Source organism: Cnephaeus nilssonii, assembly GCF_951640355.1.
Source record: "Cnephaeus nilssonii genome assembly, chromosome: 5".
NCBI lineage: Eukaryota > Metazoa > Chordata > Mammalia > Chiroptera > Vespertilionidae > Cnephaeus > Cnephaeus nilssonii.
This window is the reverse complement of record NC_137076.1, coordinates 24,707,814-24,728,997: the sequence shown is the minus strand read 5'-3', so window position 1 is coordinate 24,728,997 and position 21,184 is coordinate 24,707,814. Positions and strand designations below refer to the sequence as shown.

General features: G+C 57.0%; 1 protein-coding gene across 1 annotated transcript; it reads right to left on the bottom strand.

Annotated features, from left to right (window-relative positions):
- Positions 1-2,432: 2,432 nt before the first annotated feature.
- Positions 2,433-21,011, bottom strand: ZNF653 (zinc finger protein 653). The gene is made up of 9 exons (XM_079771592.1): positions 20,496-21,011; positions 15,163-15,206; positions 12,898-13,113; positions 7,043-7,654; positions 6,735-6,915; positions 6,547-6,658; positions 5,196-5,310; positions 4,316-4,415; positions 2,433-4,122 (listed from the first exon to the last, which is right to left on the bottom strand). Exons 1-9 carry the CDS (start codon positions 20,786-20,788, stop codon positions 3,945-3,947), a joined length of 1,851 nt encoding a protein of 616 aa, XP_079627718.1. The 5' UTR covers positions 20,789-21,011; the 3' UTR covers positions 2,433-3,944.
- Positions 21,012-21,184: the final 173 nt, after the last annotated feature.

Below are 21,184 nucleotides of genomic sequence, written 5' to 3'. Positions count from 1 at the left end.
GCCTGGGAAGCCTACAGGAAATCCGAGGGCTCGGGCGAGGCCGGTCCCCCGGGCACTGGGGGCGGGGCATAAATGGGCGGGGCGGGGGCGTGGTCAGGTCGGGTGTGGTCGGGCGTGGTCCGCGCTGGGGAGCTGACCAGCTCCGTGGCTGCTGAAAAACACCGGGAGCCGGGCGAGTGGAGCGGGCGGGCAGGCGCGCTCAAGGTCACCCCGCGGCCCTGAGCCCTGGCGGTTGCGGCGCCTGGCCCTGGTCTAGGGGGCCTGCCTAAGTCCCTTACCCGATTCCGCGGTATACCAGGACCCAACAGCCGGGATGCCCCCCCCACGTGGGCCCTGCAATCCCCTCCCCCTCCCACAGCCTGAAGCGCCCGCGCGATGCTATGGCCCGCGAAGAAACGCCGAGAAACAAAGAGACGCGGCGGCGGCGGTGGCGGGCCCGCGGGGCCTCCGGGCGCGCCCCCTCCTCTCCCCTCCCCGCTTGCCGCAAGGTCGACGGGCTCGAGGACGAGATGCCCGGATCCCGGGCGCGGCCGAGGCCTGGGCGCGCGATCCGACGCCACCGGCTCCCGGGGCTCTCGGGGCTGCCTTGACGCCGTGTCCTGGCCCAGCACCCGTGATTGGGGCCCTGCGTTTGCCTGGGCGGCCTGCGGGGTCCAGGCCTGGATGGAGGAGGTATCCTCCACCGCGGCGGCCCCTCCCCCATTCGGCATGCTGGAGGGGGGTAATCCCGCCCCCAGGGCGTCGGAGGATGCCCCGAATCGCAGCCTGGCTCCCCGAGGCCTCTCGGCCAGACTCTAAGCGCCTTCAGCACTCTGGGCGCGGCGCTGCCCACTCTCAGGCTCCGAGGCTCGGTCCTACCCGCCCCCCCCAACTGGGCCTAGCTGGGCCTGGTCCTACCCCCCCACAACCTCCATCTCCGTGGAGCCCGAGCCTAGCCCCTTCCCGATGAGGTTCCCTCTCGGCGACAGAGGATACCTACAGTGACCATTCTTGTGTGCCCGGCGGGCGCGGTCCGTGCTGGGGGCGGCTCCGGGGGGTCGCGCACTCGTTGTGGGGCGCTCGGTGCTCACGCCGGGGTTCTACCCGGGCGGCCTCAGGCGCGGCCGCTGCAGAGGTGTCGGTGAAGGCGGCGGCTCCCTCGAGGCCGGAGACGGGCCCGAGCCCGGGGGCGCGCGCGCGGATAACCGAGCCCGGAGTGGTCGGCGGGCGGCAGAGGATGAAAAGAGGGAGCGGGCGCGGGACTGAGAAGGTCCCCTGCACAGCCCCGCGGGGCCCGGGGAGTTTGCGCTTTCCAAGAGAGATCGCGGCGCTCTGCCTTTCGCCGCTGCCCCTCAGCCGGGCTAGTCGGGTTCTGGATGCTCAGTCCTCTCCCCTCGCCCGCCCTCCCTCCCACCCTCCTGCCCGCGCTGCGCGCTCCGCGATCTGGGCCGCGCCGCCGCCGCCCCCAGCCCTTTATATCTGCAGCTGCCAGCGCCGGCGTCGCTCATTGGTTGCAGCAACCAAGCCCCACCTCCTCGCGGCGCCCGACGGCGCGGCAGGTGGAAGCGAGCGCGCTGGCCCGGACTCGATTTCTGGGGACTAGTATTGCCAGATTCCGGCTCTTTTGACTCAGCGGACCCTACTTCCTGCCGGGCACCCCTTTTAGGAAGGGCTTTCTAACCGGAAGACAGGGCAGGCTCTCCTCTGTCCAGCACCTGGAGCTGGAGTAGCGAAGAGGGAGAGGAGGTATCTGTGACCCATTGTACGACCTCCCTGAGGTGCTGTTCGCAAGAAGACTGGAAAGGAACCAGGATCCAAGACTTCAATAGGCAAAGGCCTGGGTCCCCAGATTTGGGGGGACCGGGTGTAGTCTCCTAATGCCAAGGGAGGAAGGTGAGGAAGGCTGGGGGTCCTAGTCTTCCTGCAGAAGGAACTGGTACCCTGTAGGCTAGGTGTCTCTAGGGTTCAAAAGCTGTGGACTGGCACCCCACAATGCAGGGGCACTTGGCACTACTGCAAAGTGGGGAACGAGGTTTGGGACTTAGGATTCCAGGCAAACCTTGCTGGTGCCCTGCAGCCCTGGGAAACCACTGGGCATTCTGGGACAACATAAATTGGGGTGGGCTGATCTGCTAGCAGAATGTCCTGGCTTTCCGAGCTCACGATTGGTCCGACCGCGGAGTCATCTCCCTTTCTGCTGGGGGAACCTGGACGCTACTAAGGCGATAGAAGGTGGCACATCACCTTTGGTGCATGTTTACGTCGGACGGCCTTCAGCACCACAGACAGCGGCCCGATGGCCCCAACCCGTGCTCTTGCGGGCGGGGTAGGCACGACCCTCTAAACCTGAGAGTGGCAGCTCCCACCCTATCCTCGTCCCAGCACGCCCTTTTAGCCTCCAGACAGTCCAAGAGTGTCATCAAACCCTGCGAGAGGAGCCTATTTTGACCAATCAGGAACGCCCTCGAGGTTGAGCCAATGAGAACCCGAGCAGCAGAGCGCGCGGCCACGCTGATGGAGAGGGAGGCCAATCATAGTGGCCCGCAAAGCCTGGGCGGTGGCGGTGCGGGACCCCGGGTGGCCCTTCTAGGGTTTGGCAGGGCAATGTGGCGCCGGACTGTAGAGACCCGGACCGATGGCTTGTTCCCCACCCCCTGATCCTCCCGGCTCCAATGGGATCAGAAGCTGTGCTTGGCCTGGAAGGGGCTACTCCTGGGCCCGCAGACCCGACTGCGGTTCCCATGGAAACTGCTGGCTCCCGCTGTGCGGAGACAACTAAGAGAGAGCCTGGGGGGGAGAGGGGGCGGCTCTCGGAAGAGCGGCCCCAGCGGCCGGACTCGTTCTTCCTCGCCGACATTTCTGTCCCTGGCTGGGGTAGACCCCGATTAGAAGTGTAAAATGAGGCGTTAGCTGAGGCCAAGCTCCAAGAACTGGTGAGGAGCTGGTGGGGGCAACCTGCGCGGCTCGCCGTGGGGCTCTCCAGGGCCCTTGTCCTGCTCGCGGCTGTGGTCCCCAGGGTCACGTGGCTGCGGCCATACTGGCCCATGCAGCTTGTGCGCCACCTGGCGGCTGTGTAGCCTGGTTTCACTCCCCGCCCCTCTCCCTGGCAGACTACGGGCTGAGGAGGTGGCCTCAGTATCCTCCAGGTAATGGGACCAGAGCAGCCGCCCCGCCGCCGATGCCAACTCCCTTCCCCCGCGGCTTCCTGTCCCAGGAACACTCCGAGCCCATTCTACTTCGGGGTTTTGGCACCGGCTGTTCCTTCAGCCTGGGATTTGCCTCCCTCAGCTTTCTTCTGGGATGGAACCGTGTCATTCTGATCTATGTTCAAATACTACCTGACCACTGACCTAAACAGCACCCCCAAAAACTAATACACTATTTTCTGCATGGTGCTTGTCTCAAGTCATAGATGTCTTAAGGGTTTACTTAACATCTCCCCAATTGGTCCCTGACCTCTCTAGGGTGGGGAATGAGTGACCCATGAGAAATTGGCACTGAGTCAGGATCAAGTCCTGGGAGATGTCAAGTGGCTTCCTTGGGTCCCCAAACCCCCAGCCCTGGCCCTGTGAGGATCGAGTGTTCAGGGTTGCTCAGGCAACCGAGGCAGAGGGAAAGGTCCCTGGTCTGCCAGTATGACTTCCCCTACTTCCCACCCTCACCCCAGGCCTTGCTCAGGATGGGACCAGGTTGGAGAAGAGACCCCCTCACCCCCAAATCATCCAGGTCTAGGGGGAGGGCATCTACTTTCTCACTCTTTAATCTTGCTCTGCTCTTGACACAGTTCCAGCAGTGCGGCCCCCATCGCCAGCTCCAGAGAAGGGGGGGGGGGGGGACCAGCCCTGGGCGGGGCAGGGGCATCACCTTCCCGCCTGCGGGGTGGCCCCATGGCAGTCCAGGCCCAGTAGGCCCAGGAGTGGCATCAGAGTGGACAAATAAATAGGGACGGTCATTGGTAAGGTGGCTCAGGTGGGTTTGTGGTCTGGGTGACTTTTGAGAGTGTGGAACTTGATGCTGTCCAACTTCTCGAAACGCTTCCCGCAGCGCTCACACGTGAAATTGTACTGCACCTCTGCTGTGTGCTTCTTCATGTGCCAGTTGAGCGAAGCACGCTGCCGGCACTGGTAGCCGCAGATCTCGCACCTGCCAGGAGTCAGGGCACAGTCAGAGAGGGCAGGGCCGGCCCCGGAAAGGGCTGGCGCCATCTGGGACTGGAGTGCAGATGGAATTTGGTATGGCAACCCCAGGATGGAGCTCGCCTGTGGGACCTGCTCTGTGCTGGTCCAGGCCCGGATCTCCTCCCTCCTAGTACCCTCTTGGGACGCCTGTCACTCACTGCAGGGGTGTCTCGCCGGTGTGTGTGCGCCGGTGTACCTCCAGGTGGTTCTTCCTTTTGAAGGATTTGCCACAGGTCTCACAGGTGAATTCCCGGACACCTGGGGAAACACAGGCTGAGGACTCCGCCCTTGGCGGGGGTGGGGGGGGCTGTGGAGTGTCTCCACTGCACTAGAGAGACCAGGTAGGGCGCAGGTGAACCAAACCCCCACTCCCTCCAGGTTTGAATGTCAAGTCCAATAACCAGAGAGGCTAATAAAGGGGAGGCTCATGGCCGCTGCCCAGGAACGTCCCAGGCAGAGATGGAATGTGAACTCGGTTCCTGAGGAGCACAGGGTGCAGATGGGTTTGAATTTGACCCCGATATTTGGACTTTGGCACAATTTCACATAAAAATCCAAAGTTCTGATCTCAAAAAGTCCAAATCCATGCCCTCCCGCTGGGCACAGGCACCAGCGCTGGCTGCTGTGTCGCAGCCACACTCTGGGTCAAGGAGGTGTGTGGAGCAGAAGAAACAGGCCCTGTTCCTAGCCTGATGCCCCTTCAGGTGGTTCAGCCCTGGAACTGCTCCAGCCTGAGATCTGCTTGGAGGAGTCAGGAGGCCCATGGGCCTAGCTCCACGTGAGTTGTAACAGTCAGTGTCACTGTGGCTTATGCAGCTCACTCTTCAATCTCGCTCTGCTCTCTTGACACAGTTCCAGCCGTGCAGCCTCAGGGAGGTGCCCCGTGGGCTCCAGGTTAAGTGCTTCACTTCCACCATCTCAAGCTAGTCCATGTGGGGACAGGCAGAAAACTGAGAAAGGCAGTCCTGTGCCCAGGCTTGACCCTGCCTGAACCCGCTCTGGCTCCAAGGCTCAGGCCCCTGTGCCCTAGGGCCTTACCTGAGTGGATGATCATGTGTCGCCTTAGGTGGTTGGATAAATAGAACTTCTTGCCACAGCCAGGGTGAGGGCACACTTTGGTCTTCCCTTTTCGATGCACCAGGTTGACATGGTTCTGGAGACGAGAGGGACAGGAGTGGTGCGGTGGGTGCTATAGGGACAGGTGAGGGCTGCTGGGAGGCAGGCTGGGGCAACTTCACTGGAGGAGGGAAGAGGCGTGCCCTTGTCCTTAGGATGGACTGCCAGCTCCGAGTTGGGGCCCAGGGACACAACTGGGACCAGTTTTACTGAGCATCTACTCCAGCCAGGCTCTGGGTTAGGGCATCAGTGAAGCTTGTCATAACCCTGTGAAGGGCCCCGCCATTAGCCGTTTATGGATGGGGAAACTGAGTCTCCAGAGGCTCAGTAGTTTGCCTGGTGTCTCACAGCTGGGCAGTGGCAGGGCTGGGACTGGATTCTAGGGCTGTCAGTCCACAGCAGGCTCTTTTGCCATGGTGCTATACTGCCCCCTCCCCCACCGGGCCTGGAGCAGAAAGCCCTCAATCACTCTTTCCTTTGTGTTGTTTTTTTTAAAATATATTTTTACTGATTTCAGAGAGGAAGAGACAGAGAAAGACAGATAGAAACATCAATGATGAGAACCATTGATCCCTGAACCCCTCACACTGGGAATTGAACCCGCAACCCGGGCATGTACCCTGACTGGGAATCTAACCGTGACCTCCTGGTTCACAGGTCGATGTTCAACCACTGAGCCACGCTGGCTGGGTCTTCCTTTGTTCTTTAACTCGCTAGTACACTGGTAGCTTCAGTGCCCAGCACCAGGCTTGGCACTGGGAGGTGCTCAATATGTGCTTAATGAAAACATGATTTGGCAAATTCAAGGGCCAACTTGTGACACCTCCTTTGCCCAGAGTGGGGATATGATAAGGCCCTGTCTCTGCCGTTGGGGTGTCTCAGGCCCAGTGGGCAACCTGCAGGTACATCTTGGTGGTATAGTGACCTGAGGCTTGCAGGCCCTACCACCCTGGGGGACCAGGGTGGGCCTCCTGGTAGAAGGGCATCCTGAGCCAAGAGGGTGGCGTGGGCAGAGGTAGTAGGAGTTTGGGCAGCTAGAAGAGCAAGAGTGTGGGGGGCGCCTCCAGGCCAGGAGCAGGCAGCCACTGGGGGTGCAGAGAGGCTGTGGCTGGTGAGGCAGGACAGGTATGCTGGAGGCGGGTGGGCATGTGGGAGGCGGGCATGTGGGAGGCGGGCCCGTGGCACCTGCTGGGGGCTGGTGGGGCTCTCCACCAGCCACAGGCTGCTGGACACAGAAGCAGACCCTGCCCAGCCATTTGGGGGGTAGTCTCACCTGGAAACTACTGAGAGCCACATACACCTGGCTGCAGCCCTCGTAGGGACAGTGGAACATCTCGAGCAGGCCGTCGGCGTCCATCACCCGTGACCGCTTGCTCCTCCGCCTCCTGGAGAGGAAGGCCCATGGCGTTAGGGCTCCCACACCAGCCAGTCCTCACCATGCCCCGCCCGCCTGACACCCACTTCTCAGGCTCCTTGGGGATCTCATAGATGATGGCTGACATGTCACTGCTGTCCAGCTCCTCCCCGTCTGCCTCTGCCTCAGGCTCTGCACTCTCGGGCACTGTCGCTGCCAGCTCTGCCAGCTCTGGAGCCACCGGCTCCTCCTTCTCCTCCTTCTTAAGCATGTACAGGTCCTCCTTCTCTACGGGGTGACACAGGGCAGGTGTCCGTGGGGACTAAGGCTTTCGAGGAGCCCACTCTGGGGCCCCTCCTCGCCCTCCCCCTCCCAGGTTCTCCCAACACCCCCAGACTAGCATGGTCCCCCAGACCTTTCTTGGTCTCCATGCCTGCCACGGTGGTGGGGTCCATAGCGCTGGGCTGGCTGCCCTCAGGCTCCGTCTGGGTGTAGGCTGCCACACCCTCCATCATGGTGCAGGGCACCTCGTCACCCAGGCCCCCGCTGGGCGCACTGCTGCCTGCTGCCACGTTGAGGTGGATGCCCTCAGCCGTGAGAGCATCATAGCCTGGGCCTGCGATGATGATCACCTGAGAGCCAGGCACCATGCCTGGCATGGGACAGCTGGCTACCACCTCGCCCAGTGCCTCCTGGGGCATGTTCTCAAAAAGGGTGCCAGGGCCCGGGCCCACTTGCATGGGCACTGGCACACACACCACAGTCTCCAGGGCTTCCGGCCCGCTGCCTGCTGGGTTGGGGCACAGTGCGGTGCCCTGCTCAGCCAGGCTCTCCACGTGGTGGACGTCGAAAGGGATGTGCACACCCTCTTGCGTGATGAGCCCACTGCTGCCCGCTGGGCTGGTGGGGGTAACAGCAGCTGCTGCAACTGTCACCTTGGTTGGCTGGCCTTCAGGGGGCTCCTCAGAGTCAGAGCCAGAGCAGGAGCTGGACGAGTTGGAGCTGCCGGCCCCCAGGCCGTTGTCCACTGTGGTGACAGAGGAAAGAGATGGTTACAATAGTGGCGGCAGCAGCTGGTGTTTGTTGAAGACTCACAAGGGGCTGGGTGCTGCGACTCCTCACTGGCACGAACAGTGGTCACTTCTCAGTCCCCACCCTCCTCAATCACCCCTACTCCTCAAAGATGCTCTCCTCCCTTTGCCTCTGGCCCGCTCCAGTTTCCTGACTCCTCCGTGGTGGCTCCTTCACAGCCTCTTCTGCTCTTAAAGGTCTGGAAGGTTCTAGCTGGGGCCTCTCCTGAGTGCTCCGATCAGATCACCCCAGGGGTTCAGCCGGGCTGATGGTGTTAAATCCTACCCTGATTCTGACACCAGCTGCGTGTCCAGCAGTTCAATACAATTTCCACACTACCCACTTGGAGTCAGCATCAGACCCCAGAAGAACGACTCCACTTCAGATGCCAGCTGCAAACCCCAGGTCACCTGTAAGTCCCAGGCCACTTGCCCTCCTACCTATTGACCAGGAGTTCCCACGACCCCATGTTCAGGTTTGATAATTTGCTAGAATGGCTCATGGGACTCAAGAAAATGTTTCACTTCTGATGACAGTTTTATTATAAAGGACAAAACTCAGCAACCGCCGGATGGAAGAGATGCACAGGGCAAGGTACAGGGGCGGGGTCACGGAGCTGCCATGCCCTCTCCAGGTGTGTCACCCTCTCCATGCCTCCACATGTTCACCAACCCGGAAACTCTCTGAACCACACTGTTCAAGAGGCTTTAATAATCCAACCTCCAGGCCCTGTCCACAGCCCCGGGGACTGGGTGTGGGGCTGAGAGAGATTGCGCCTCTAATCATGTGTTTGGTCTTTTTGGTGACCAGCCCTCCTCCTGAAGCTGCCTAAGGGTCCCTCCCTGAGTCACCTCGTTAGCACAGAGCCCAGGTGTGTTTCAAAGGGGCTCCTTCCGAAACAGGACTCAGGGTAACGAAAAGCATTCCTCTCTCTCAGGGAATTCCAAGCGTTTTAGGAGCTCTGTGCCAGGAATTAAGAACCAAGATCAAGTATCTACTTTTATTGTGCTGCCACTACCTATACCCCGGTGCTGCCATGTGAGCAGCTCCATCCAGACCTCCTGTGGAGCTGCAGACTATTACATCCCACCGCCTTCTCTGCTGACCCACCCCCCAAGGGGATCTCACAGGCGTCTCACACTCCTCTCAGCAACTCTGGGCTCTGAGCCTTCTCAGAAAAAGCCTGCAGCATTCATGGATGTCCCTTTCCCAGAGGGCAGCTCTGTTCTAGTTGCTCAGGCCAAGACCTGGGGCTATCCTTGACTTCTCCCTTTCTCACGCCTACTTCCAATCTGTCAGCAAAACCTATTGGTGCTGCATCCGAAATACATCCAAAGGCCAACAGCTTCTCCCACCTCGCCCGCACACACCTGGTCATGGCCCCATCATCCCCTGCCTGAACCATGCAGTCCCTTCTCCCTGGTCCCCCAGCTCCCCCAGCTCCCCCCCCTCACCGTCTCCCCCACCCCCCTGTCCTCCCTACAGTGGCCAGAGGGAGTTTGTGAACACCTACTCAGGTCATATCCCTCTTTGAGAACCTGCTCGTCACTTTCTGTGAAAGAGAGAGGCCAGCTGCTCACTAAACCAGTGTCTCTTCCTTCTGGCACCGAAATGGACTACATTTCCTAGCATTTCTTGCAGATAGGTGTGGCCATATGGCTGAGTCCCAATGAAATGTGAGTGGTTCATGAACCAGTGACTAGGTCTTCCTGGATTCTATATGTGTAAGATGGGGATGATGAGAGATGATCAGAACTCAGAGGAAGCTGGAGCCACAGGACGGAAAGAACCTGGGTCCTGGGATGGAAGGCAATTTGCAGGCGTGTGTATTTCAGCAGCTGGCCTTACTTCAGTTAATACCCTTCCCAGTCCTAGCCAGTTTGGCTCAGTGGATAGAGCATTGGCCTACAGACTGAAGGGTCCCGGGTTCAATTCTGGTCCAGGGCACATGTGCGGGTTGTGGGCTCAATCCCCAGTAGGGGGCATGCAGGAGGCAGCCAATCAATGACTCTCTCTCATCATTAATGGTTCTATCTCTCTCTCCCTCTCTGAAATCAATAAAAATATATTATAGCCCTAACCAGTTTGGCTCAGTGGATAGAGCGTCGGCCTGCGAACTGAAAGGTCCCAGGTTCGATTCCGGTCAAGGGCATGTACCTTGGTTGCGGGCACATCCCCAGTAGGAGGTGTGCAGGAGGCAGCTGATCGATGTTTCTCTCCCATCGATGTTTCTGACTCTCTATCCCTCTCCCTTCCTCTCTGTAAAAAATCAATAAAATATATATTTAAAAAAATATATATATATCTATATATCTATATATCTATATATCTATATCTATCTATCTATATATATATATATATATATATATATATATATATATATATATTATTAAAAAAAGAAAGAAAAAATGCTGTCAAACTATCATACAATGCTTATCATTAAAAAAACACAAAAAAAAAACCGTCCTCGCCAGTTTGGCTCAGTGGACAGAGCGTTGGCCTGTGGACTGAAAGGTCCCCGATTCAATTCCGGTCAAGGGCACATGCCCGGGTTGTGGGTTTGATCCCCAGTAGGGGGTGTGCAGGAGGCAGCCAATCAATGACTCTCATCATTGATGTTTCTATCTCCCTCTCCCTCTCCATTCCTCTCTGAAATAAATAAATAAAAATATTAAAAAATACCCTTCCCAATTCACTTGGCATAGCAGCCAAAGCTCTCACTGCAGGTAACATGGCTTGCACCTCCTCTCCAGCGCTGACCTCCCTCCTGAGCTCTGAGACACTCGACAGCTTTCTGCCTCAGGGCCTTTGCACTTGCCACTTCCTACCTGAACCCTTTTCTCTCAGACACCTGTATGGTCTCCCTTTCTTATCTTCATCAGACCCTTCATCAATGGTGTTTTTTTCAAGGAGGCCTCTGACCACCTTGTCTCAAATAGCACCCTTTTCTCTCCTTTACTTCTCCCCCAAATACTTCCCATATTCCAGTGTCTGGATTTTACTTGTCTACCTTGTTTACTGTGTGCTTCCCCTCTAGACAGTAAACTCCACAAGGACGGGAGTCCCTGTGCAGTCCCCAGCGCCCAGAGGCTATATGGTACACAATGAGCAACACGTTTGCAAAAATGAACGACTCTCCGACCAAGGCTGTGATGAAGGCCAAGGGGGATAACATCTTACCCACACAGGGAGAAGCTGGGCACAGGCAAAAGGAGTGATTGTCCTTTAGATTACACACTCGGGACAGTTGGGGCACACTGTCTGGGAACCACACATTGTATACCCCAGAGGGTCACACGGAGAGTGCAGGCACTGGAGCCAGACTGCAGCAGGGGGAGGGGGTCTCAGTGCTTGCTCTTCCAGCTGTGTAATTATAGGGCCTTATGTAACCCATCTGGGCCTGGAGATATCTTGGTACCTACCTCAGGGAGTACTCTGGGTATTTAATGAGTAAATACATGTAAAGGACTTAGGACAGTACCAGGCTTGGAGAAAGCACCCTACCAATGTGTTCCACTATCTTTAATTCCCAATTGCCCCATCCACGAGGCAGGCCCTGGGATGGCAACAGGAACAGTATGGGGATCAGCTCATCCTTCCAACACCCTGTAACGGGATGAGCCCTGGCTGCACCCTGAAGAAGGGGCTATCACCTAATGAGTTGGGAGCAGAGCTGGGTCCCTGGGTCCCTGAGTGCAGCACCTGCTGCTAAGGCTGACACTGGATCTTGCTCAAGATGATAACAACACTCACAACAGAAATGACCGTGCACCCCTGGCTTCCCACAGTCCCTCGGGGGAGGGAGGGGTCTTGTTACTGAGTGAGAGGCGGCAGGCTGCCCCAGGCGCAGAGCAGATAAGAGTGCTGCTTGAGGGAAGAGGGCAGGCCTGGGGCACAGCACTCTCTCGCCAGCCCCCAGCAGCCAGAGCAGACCTGGAATTGATCCCAGTGTTCATTCCCAAGGGCCCAGCCCCAGAAGCTGCTATTGTAAAAGTTAGGTTGGGGTGCAAGAGACCTCCTCTGGGTGTCACCCCATCCAAGCTGGATCCATCACCAGATGGGCCAGTCATGTTACTCCCAAAACCCTAGTTTCCTCGACTGCTCAGTGGGTCTAATGACAGGACTGTGGGGAGGACTCGGGGAGTTCTGGGGTGGGCCTGGAGCGGAGTACAGGACAGGATGGCTGAGGGGCAGGTTCACAGTGGGAACCTGACTGATACACAATGGGATGGCTGTTGGCCAGGGTGCCCACCTGGAACACCTCTCGCCCACGGCTTCCCCTCACCAGCTGGGATGCCATCTGCTCCAAATGCCTGCCAGCTCGGACTCAGCCCTGGTGACTGACCTCACCCTCAGCCCTGGCAGGGCACCTATCTGCGGGCCTCACATTTCTTCTCACAGCTCATGCCAAGCTTCTGAGGCAGGTGGGCAACCCCTCGCTACCCAGAGCATACCCTTGCTCCTCCACCAGGTCTTCCTGGACCTTCGTAACTGAGTCCCTCCCAGTCCTGAGCTGGCAGCCAGCCCCTGGGTGTGACCAATGTGGAATGGCAGGAGAGGAGCAGGAACAGAGATGGGAAGGGCAGGGTGACAGAGGGTAGAAAATGAGAGATGGAAAGGGTGTGAGATGGAGGGGAGACACAGAAAGACAATGTGGGGAGGAAAGGAAAGGAAGGAGACTGAAGACAGAGCGAGAGAGAGGACAAAACAGGGACAGGATGAGAGAGATAGAGAGCAAAGAACAGGAAGTGAGGAGGAGAGGAGGATGGAGAGAGGGAAAGAGGATGAGACTGGTAGAGACAGACCTTGAACCTGAGAAAGGGCTGGAGAAAATAGAGGAGGGAGGAAGAGGCCAAGAGAGAAGAGCCACCCTGTGGAGTCTGAGGCCCAGCACCCAACCCTCCCTCCCGCTACTAAGCCAGGTTTCCTGGACCCCAAGTCCAGCCCTGCCTGAGCCTGGCCTTGGGCACAGGTGGGCAAACTGCCCTGTGCCGCAGCTGTCGCTGTAAAGCGGGAACTGTGTCTTGGGATCTGTAAGGGCTCAGAGACTGCAGGCTGCACGGAGTCTGCGCTCTGTCCCTGAAGCCAGCACCTGTGCCATCTAGTTGCTGAGAAGTTTATGATACTGGCCTAAGGCTAGCAAGACCCAGGAGGGCGGGCAGTCCAGGGTGACTCTATGCCCTCACTCTGTGGACCCACCTTTGTCACTGTCGGGGTCTGAGTCGCTGAGTGGCTTCAGGGGTGAGTGCAGGTCTTGAAAGTAGCGGTGGCCGGCTTCACACTGCCACACGGCTGTGGTGTACAGGCCGAAGGTGGGGTCCAGCTCGGCCAGGTGTGGCTCATACGGACAGCGGTGCTTGTGGTCCTCGTACCAGATCACCACATTCTTCAGGCAGTTCACATTGCGCCGACGCCCTGTGCACACAGGGCCGGGTCAGGCATGAGGAGTATGGCTAGGCCACTCAGGGTAGTGTGGCCCCTACAACCACCCGGGCCTTCTGGCTCTTGGGGGTTGAGACAATGTCCTGAACCCTGTCCAGGCCTGTCCCGTTTATAAGTAAAGAAACTGAGGCTCAGAGAGATGAGCCACCCTGGAGATAACAGAGACTGTCCTCACTGGATGAACAGTCATATAAACAGTGGGGCCTGGCCATGAAGGTGCACAGTCATTGTTAGCTGCTTCTTATTGTTACAATCAGTCCCCTGGCCTGCCCCTGCTCCCACCCTGGCCTCCTACAGTCTATTCCTTCCAGAGACACCAGTGGACGCCTGTGAACATTGAGTCAGGTCACATCCCTCCTCCGCTCAGAAGTTTCCATAGCACCCACCTCACTGGGTGGAAAAGTCACACTCCTCCCAGAGGTCTACACATTCTGCCCAGTCGCCTGCGTCCTCACCTCCTCACACCCTGCCTCTTGCTCACCCCCTCCAGCCTCGGGGCCTTCTCCCGGGGCCAGCCTCAGAGCCCTTGCATTGGCTGTGTCCTCTGTCACCAGGTAATTGCCCTGCCACCTCCACCTTCACTCAGGTCTTCCCTTGGCCAGCCATCCTCTCTTCCCTGTCCCTCTAGCTGACCTGCTTCCTTTCTCTCCAGGTAGCACCTAGATACTATCTATGCTTATTTGTTTTCATGTTTCTTGCTCATCTCCCACACTAGATGGCAGCTCCCTAAGGACAGGGCCACTTATGGTATCTGTGTGGTTCCTTCTGCATACTCAGCACCTACGTACAGTAGGTGCTAGATGAGCGCATATTGTGAGGGGGTGGGGATAGTGGAGCCTGACCACCAGGGTTCAAATCCTGTCTCTACCACTCCTAGCTGGGTGGCTCCGGGCAAGTGACTTGGCTTCTCTGAACCTCAGTTGACCCATCTGGTCAGGGGAGAATAAGGGTCCCCGTTTTCTGAAGGCTGACAGGGAAGAGGTTAGAGAGTGAAGACATTGACAGGGCACAGAAAGGGGCTGTGAGTGCCTAAGAATTGGTACCAGCGATATGTGTGATGATCCTGGTCCCTCAACAAAGTGGGAAGGAGTGCCTCCGACCTTCCAGGCTAGATGAGGAGCGGGCCCAGGAAAGGTCCTTGGGCCTAGGGATGGTGCCCAGAGCCTCCAACACAGTGACAACCATGGGGACACCACCAGCAAGCCACCTCCCTAGCCTAGCACTTGCCTCCTTATCTTCATCCCCACCCCGTTGGGATTTGGGGTCACAGTCTTAGCTCACCTGGTCCCTGAGAACTATGACAGTGGGAGGGGCTCACTGCCACCAGAAGGCTGTCCCTGGACAGCTGGCTCTCACCCTGGTGGACGTAGCTCGAGACCCACAGCCCCCGTGCTCAGGGGCAGGAGGGATGTGCTCCAGGCCTCTGCTCTGACTGCCCACGCCCAGCTCCCCTTGAGCCTGGCACACAATATGCCCTTTAGGCCCTGGCACAAGCTGTTCCCTCTGCTCTGCCTGGCTCTTCCCTGGCTGACTCCCACACACCAGCAGGAGAGCAGAGGAGCTAAGGGGACTACTTTGGAGATGTGAGGACCTGAGTTTGCAGCTGGCCCTGCCACTTTCCAGCTGTGCAGCCTGGGGCAGTGACTAGGTCTTCCTGGGTTCTATATGTGTAAGATGGGGATGATGAGAGATGATGAGGGCACCCCTGCTGGGCACAGCACAGGTTCCTTCAGTGGGTCCCAGCCTGGGCTGGGTGGGGTCCCTCCTCTGGGCCCCAGTGCCCTAATCTACCTCCCCCTTCCGTCCCAGCCCTGCTCAGCCTGTCCCTTGTCTTTCCCAGGAGACTGTGGGCTCAGTGAGGGCAGGGCTGGGTCTGCCCTGTTCCACCCAGTGCCTGGCACATGCAGGCTCTCCATAAATGGTCTCAGAGAATGAGGGAGCGAGGGAGGCCAGGAAGGAGGGAACAACAAAGCCAGTAACTCCCAAGACCCACCCCTCCCCCCTGGCTGTAGCCCCACTTACTTTTCTTCCTCTTTGGCTTTTTGGGGACCTGCTCCCAAGGCTTCCTGTAACAGAGAGAGGCAGGGGGAGTGACGCAGAGCCTGACTGATGATGAGATAATGACAGCTACCCTGCATCCTGCTGTGGGGCAAGATGTTAGCTTCTGCTTCCTGCGTCTGTTCTCATGGCCCTTCATTGGGTTCTCTCCCACATGGACAACAGCCCTTAGAGGGGAGTCTAGTATCCTCACCCACCTCACAGAGTGGGAAACTGAGGCTCAGAGAGGTCAGACCACAAGCCCAGGGTCCCGTGGCCAGGGAGTGGAGAGGTCAGAAAGGGGCATAAAGTCAGTACCTCGTTCTGACCTCTCCTGGCCCCATGATCCCACACCCTGCATAATCCTCTCCCCACCAGTGGGGCACGCCTGTGAATATGAATGGATACCATTCCCGTGGCTAGGTGACTGAATTAATCAAGAGGGAACTTACTGAGGTGGGCCTGATTTAATCAGAGAGCCCTTACAAAGATCCAGCAGATATCAGAAATCAGAGGCTGAGGATGTGAGGGGACTATGAGGGGCTATGTAGCAAGGACCTGAGAACAAATGGCCTCTGGGAGCTGAGAGCAGTCCTGCCGACAGCCAGCAAGACCGCAGGGACCCCAGTCCTACAACCACGAGCATGTGAATTCTGCCAACACTGTGAGGGGGTCTGGGAGATCTTTCCCTAGTTGAACCTCCGGATCAGGAGTGGGGAACCTTTTATCTGCCAAAGGCCATTTGGATAGGTATAACATCATCTCAGGACCATACGAAATTATCAACTTAAAAATTAGCCTGTTATATTTGGTCAATTTAATTAACTGACCCCTAATGCCTTGACAGGGCCAGACCCAAAGCCCAGGCTCTCATGGCCTCCCTCACCGGGACGGCCATCAGGTCTGCCGGATGGGTTCCTGACTCCACTCGGGCCACGTGGCTATGGCCCAGCACTGGCTCTACACAGACTGAGGGCAGGCACATTGGAGCCATCTCTCTCAGACCTGGTAGGGGCTTCCCTCTGCCTTCCTGCCACCAGGCTTCCAGGTCTGCTCCCTTCACCCTGGCTGTTTCCTTGTTCTTCTTCTAAACTGCAGCAGAAAGCGTTGTGACCCTGGGTGAGTGACCTTGCTGCCCTGTGCCTCCGTTTCCCCTTATGAGGTTGGTATGAGATTATACGTATTGTAAAAAGCTTGGTGCAGCTCTGGCAATTAGTAATCATTCAGCAAATGGTGACAATGATCATTATGGTTATTAATATTATCACAGAGCCAGGCCCTAGAACATTGACCTCCCTGCTGTGGCCAGGGCCATGCTCTTACCACAAATACCCTGGCAGCCAATCCAGGGTCTCTCCTCAGCTCCACTGCCCATCCCCTCGGTCCCCTATCCAGCTTGATAACAATTCTCAGCCGCCACACCTCACTGTTTGGTCCCAGGACAGCTCCTCGGGGCTCCTTTGTCCTTCCTGCCCCAGGCTCTGACCTCTGCCCTGGGATCTACTTCCCTCTCCCCATCCCAGGAACCTCTACCCCCTCTAAGGGGCCAGGCTGCCAGATCCTTCCCCAAACCCAAGTCCAAACAACCATGCCACCTACAATCACTCAAGGCCTTGCCATGACTGGGGTGCTGAGAAGGCAAGTGTTTGTGGTGGGAATAGGCTTGGCGTTGGTCAGATCCCATTCAAGTCTCATCTCTGTTATTGACTGGCTGTGCAATCTCAAGCAGTGTCATCCCCTCTGACACTGTTTCTTAATCTGTGAAGTGGGACAACAGCAGTGCCTCCCACACAGAGTTGCTGTGAGGATTAAAGGAAGTCAGGCCACATTCTGACCTTAACACAGCACTTTCTCCTTCAACCCAAACTACGTCCCCCCACTGCCTGCTTCTCCAAGTCCTACCATCTTTGTGACTCCCCGCAGTGGCCACCACCTGCATCTGAGGACAACAGTGTGGAGGCTCTTCCAGGGCCTGGCTGTACTTTCCTCTCAGTGGCCAGCCCCAAGCGGTGGCCAGCAACAACAGTCCCTTGCTCTCCTCTGCCCTTCGATTTCACTTTTGACTTGATATTCCCACCAGCATCCAAACAAGCTGGTATTTCTAACATCTTGGGTTAAAATTACCTTGAGCCTCTTCACTACCAACTTTTGCCCCATTCCTTGACCACTCTTCGACTGAGTTGTCTACACTCTTGGTTTCCATGTCTGCTCCTTCGTCTCCCTTGAGCCCCTCAGGGCAGCGTTTTTCTCCACCATGCCACAGACTGCCCAGTTACAGCCACCAGGGATGGCTGCCTCATTCGGCCCCCCAGTATTTGACCCTTAGCCTCCAGGACGCCACCCTCCCTGTTCCTCCACCTGCCTCCCAAGCTGCTGCTTCTTTCTCATCTCCCTGACTTCTGGAAGCACCGGGAATGGCAATGGGCTCAGACCTGTGTGCTCGGTCCGTGTGCATCCATCACCATACCATCACCACCCTGGTGATCCCACATTTGCATCTCCTATTGGCTCTCTCCCCACCACAACAGCACCTCCACCACCTCCCTGACACCCCATGTAGGAGTCTCACATGCAAGCTGTCATTTTGTCCCCCAACATAGCCCTTCTCAGTTAACAGCAACTGCAACTTTCCGGGTGCTCGGGCTCAAACCTGGGGCATCTTTCATATCCACACCCACCAGAGAACACTGCCGGTCCCAAGTTCAACCACTTCTCTCCATGTCCCTATGACCCTGCTCGAGGCTGGCCCCACCTTGGCTCACCTGAACCAGCGTAGTCACCTTCTTCCTCCTGCCCTCCCCTCCCACAGCCTCAACATAGGAGTCAGGATGATTCTTTTGATTTTCTTGTTAGGAGTTTAAGATGTGAAAAGAAAAATGCAAACACATACAAAGCTAGAGAGGAGTAGAGTGAACTTCCTTGAACCCATCACCAGCGTTAATAACTGTCAACTCTTGGCCAACCTTCTTTTAACTCATACCCCACCCATTCCTCCCACCACACACACCCTGAGGAGTGCTTCTTTAAACATCTAAGCCAGATACATGACTTCTCTGCACTTATAAAGGGAACTCAAAATTCTGCACTTAACAAAGGCAAAAAAAAAAAAAAAATCCCACCAGAGCTCCCACTAGATTTTTTTCACTAGAAGAAAAAATCAGTCCTCCTTGCACCTCCCTGCCTTCATCTTCTCCCACTCCTCATTGTGCTGCAGCCACACGTTCCCCTCACTGTGCCATGTACATATCAGGGCACCAGACAGGGTCCCGTCTCCAGGCCTTTGCACTTGCTATTCCTTCTTCTTACAACACTCTTCCCCTGAATATCCGCACGGCTCGCCCTGGCCTCCTTCAGCTGTATACTTAAATGCTATTTTCTCAAGGTGACTCCACCCTAATACCCTATTTAAACTTCCAGCTCACACTCCTGATTCCTCTTCCCTTATTTCACTTTTGTTTTTTCCATAGCTTCCATCAATCTCTCACATGCTACATAATTTATTGTTTCTTATCTGCAGCAGACAAGCCTTTGCACACTAGAAAAGCCTCTACCCTCTGCCCTTTATGTCAACTCCATGAGGCAGTTACCTTTGTTTTGTTCATTTCTGTACCCTGGCATTTAATGAGCACCTGGCACATAGTAGGTGCTCATTAAATGTTCCTTAAACAAATGAAGAAGCACTGGAAATCCCACTATGACCATTGTTTCCCTTTTCCCACTAGAAAGCACCAAGGCAAATTCCATTCACCATTCCCACTTTACGCCTCTTGAATCCCTCTGGTCAGACGTTTACCTTATCGTGCCACAAAACTGCCCTTGTCATGTCCCCTGTGACTTAATGCTTCAATCCAACAGCACTGATCATGGCCTCACTGTGCCACTCATTTCCCTTTCTCTTTTCACCCTGATTTTAACTTCTGCTTTTGTGTTCATGTTTCACAGCCCTTGAACTGAAATCCTTCTAGGTACAAGACAGGTTATAAATAATTGAACAACTGAAATAATTTGACCTCCTACTTCTGGTCATGGCTATTCCCTATAGGATATCCCTCACCCAGGTTAATGTATTTTCCCAACTACCCATGGGCCCTGGGCCAAGTTTTTGCCACACACTGCCTGGGTTGTTTCAGTGCCCCTGCCCTAGTCCTGCACACACAGCCCCTGCTCAGCCAAACCAAGTTCCGCAAATACCACTTTCAGCTTAGGAACCTCCAGGGGCTCCCTCTGGCCAGTGGTTCTCCAGCTGCACATCAAGTCTCCTTGGAAGCTTTGCATAAAAAAATACAGGGTCTGCAGCTCCATCAGACTAACTGAATCAGAAATTCCAATAGTGGAACATTGGCTTGAGATTTTTCAAGCACCTAGCATTTCCTGCCCTGCTCTTGGGCATATAAACCAGCCTGCCACCCTGAGAAGCAGGTGGGTACAATTTCAGCAGGAGGCAGGTTGTTTCGTGATCCTCAGAACCGCCCCCTCCCTACCCCCCAGAGAAACATTCAAGCAGAACAAGGATTTTGTCACAGAACTGCTTGCAATACAGAACAAACATCATCCTAACAGTTAATACCTGGAATGCTAAGTGGTGGCACTGTCTTAAGGCCTTTGCTGTGTAGTTTAACTCATTTAATCATCACCTCAGCCTATAAGGCTGGAAGCGAAAAATTCCAACTCTGCTCATTCTCAAAATTGAGACTGCAAAGGCCTCTCTCTGCCTTCCACCTGCGTGGCTAACTCAGGGCTTCCTCTTCACCTGAGTCTCCCTGGGCTGAGGTGCCAAGAGGTTTAGGGGAATGCGATCTGGATTGCGAGGTGTGGGAATGGGACCACTCTGTCCTAGCTGGGGCATCGGAACCTCAAGAGCGGCAGGGCTGGGTGGCCCAGGGTGTGCAGTCATGCTGTCCAGTCTCAGGCTACATTGTAGGGGACGAGGCCTATGAAACACCAGGGACAGTGGGGACCTCTGGCCACTGAGGCCTCAGGAGGCGGGGCCGCTCCTCTAGGGACAGCACAGTTAGAACGCTTGGAGGTGGAGCCCGTACCAGGATTGGTCAGCCAGCGCTTAGAGGGCGGGGCCAAACGCCCAGGAGGCGGGTTGAGGATGGACGCATCCTAGGATTGGGCGGTCAGAGCGACGGGAGGCGGGGCCGCGAGCGAGGCACGTCCCAGGACCGGTAGTCGGAGACCCAGGCCGGGCCGCTGGGCGGAGCTCAGAGGTGCCAGGGGCAGAGCCTGAGCGGAGGGGGCGGGACCAGGCTCAGCGGGGGATGGGGGCGTCTCCCTCCCTCCCTTCCTCTCTCCCTCGGGCTGAGGCCCCTCACCCGTGCCGACCGCTCCGCTGGCCGCGCTCCAGCGAGATGAGGTAGGCGGCGAGCTTGGCGTCGCTCCAGCCGCTGCGGCGCCGCAGGTCCACCCAGGGCCCGTGCGCCTCGCCCAGGTACACGCGCCTCACGTCGTACTTCTTCCGGGACTCGAGTCGCCGCCGGGCCCGGTCCGACTCCGTGAGTCGCGGCCGGCCCCGCGCCTTGCGGCCCGCCGCGCCCTCCTCGGCCGCTGCCTCCCCGCCTGCGCCCGCCTCAGCCTCCGCCTCTGCCTCGGGCGCCCGCTCCGCCATCCCCCCCTCCCTGGTTACCAGCCTCCCCCGTTGTTAGGAGCCCGGCCGGAAGTGGCGCGCATCTTCCGCGCCGCCGGGAAATTTCTCTTGGACTCACTGCCCCGCAGCGCCAAAAAAGAGACAGAGAGGAAATTGCGCATGCGTCCAAGCTTGCGCGACAACCTAATCTCTTTTTCTGTTAAACTTCTCACTTCATAGAGATGGAGGGAGGAGCTGAAGGTTTGAGGGCAGCCCCGTAAGAAAGAGGCAGATGAACCTGTAGACCTTGGGCGGAGGGGCGGGGGGGGGGGGGACGACTACTGCGTCTTGATCCTGAGTGCTTGATGACAAGGTGAGGGTGGGAGTTGTCAGGTGAAGACAGAGGGGAGGCCAGCGATCTGACTTTTCTGTCAGTCC

Excerpts from the sequence above, each read along its gene's own strand:
- ZNF653 (XM_079771592.1), bottom strand. The coding sequence starts at position 20,788 with ATGGCGGAGCGGGCGCCCGAGGCAGAGGCGGAGGCTGAGGCGGGCGCA. Across the intron at positions 15,207-20,495 it reads CAGCGGAGCGGTCGGCACGG|GAAGCCTTGGGAGCAGGTCC; the intron begins GTGAGGGGCCTC and ends TCTCTGTTACAG. Across the intron at positions 13,114-15,162 it reads AAAGCCAAAGAGGAAGAAAA|GGCGTCGGCGCAATGTGAAC; the intron begins GTAAGTGGGGCT and ends CTGTGTGCACAG.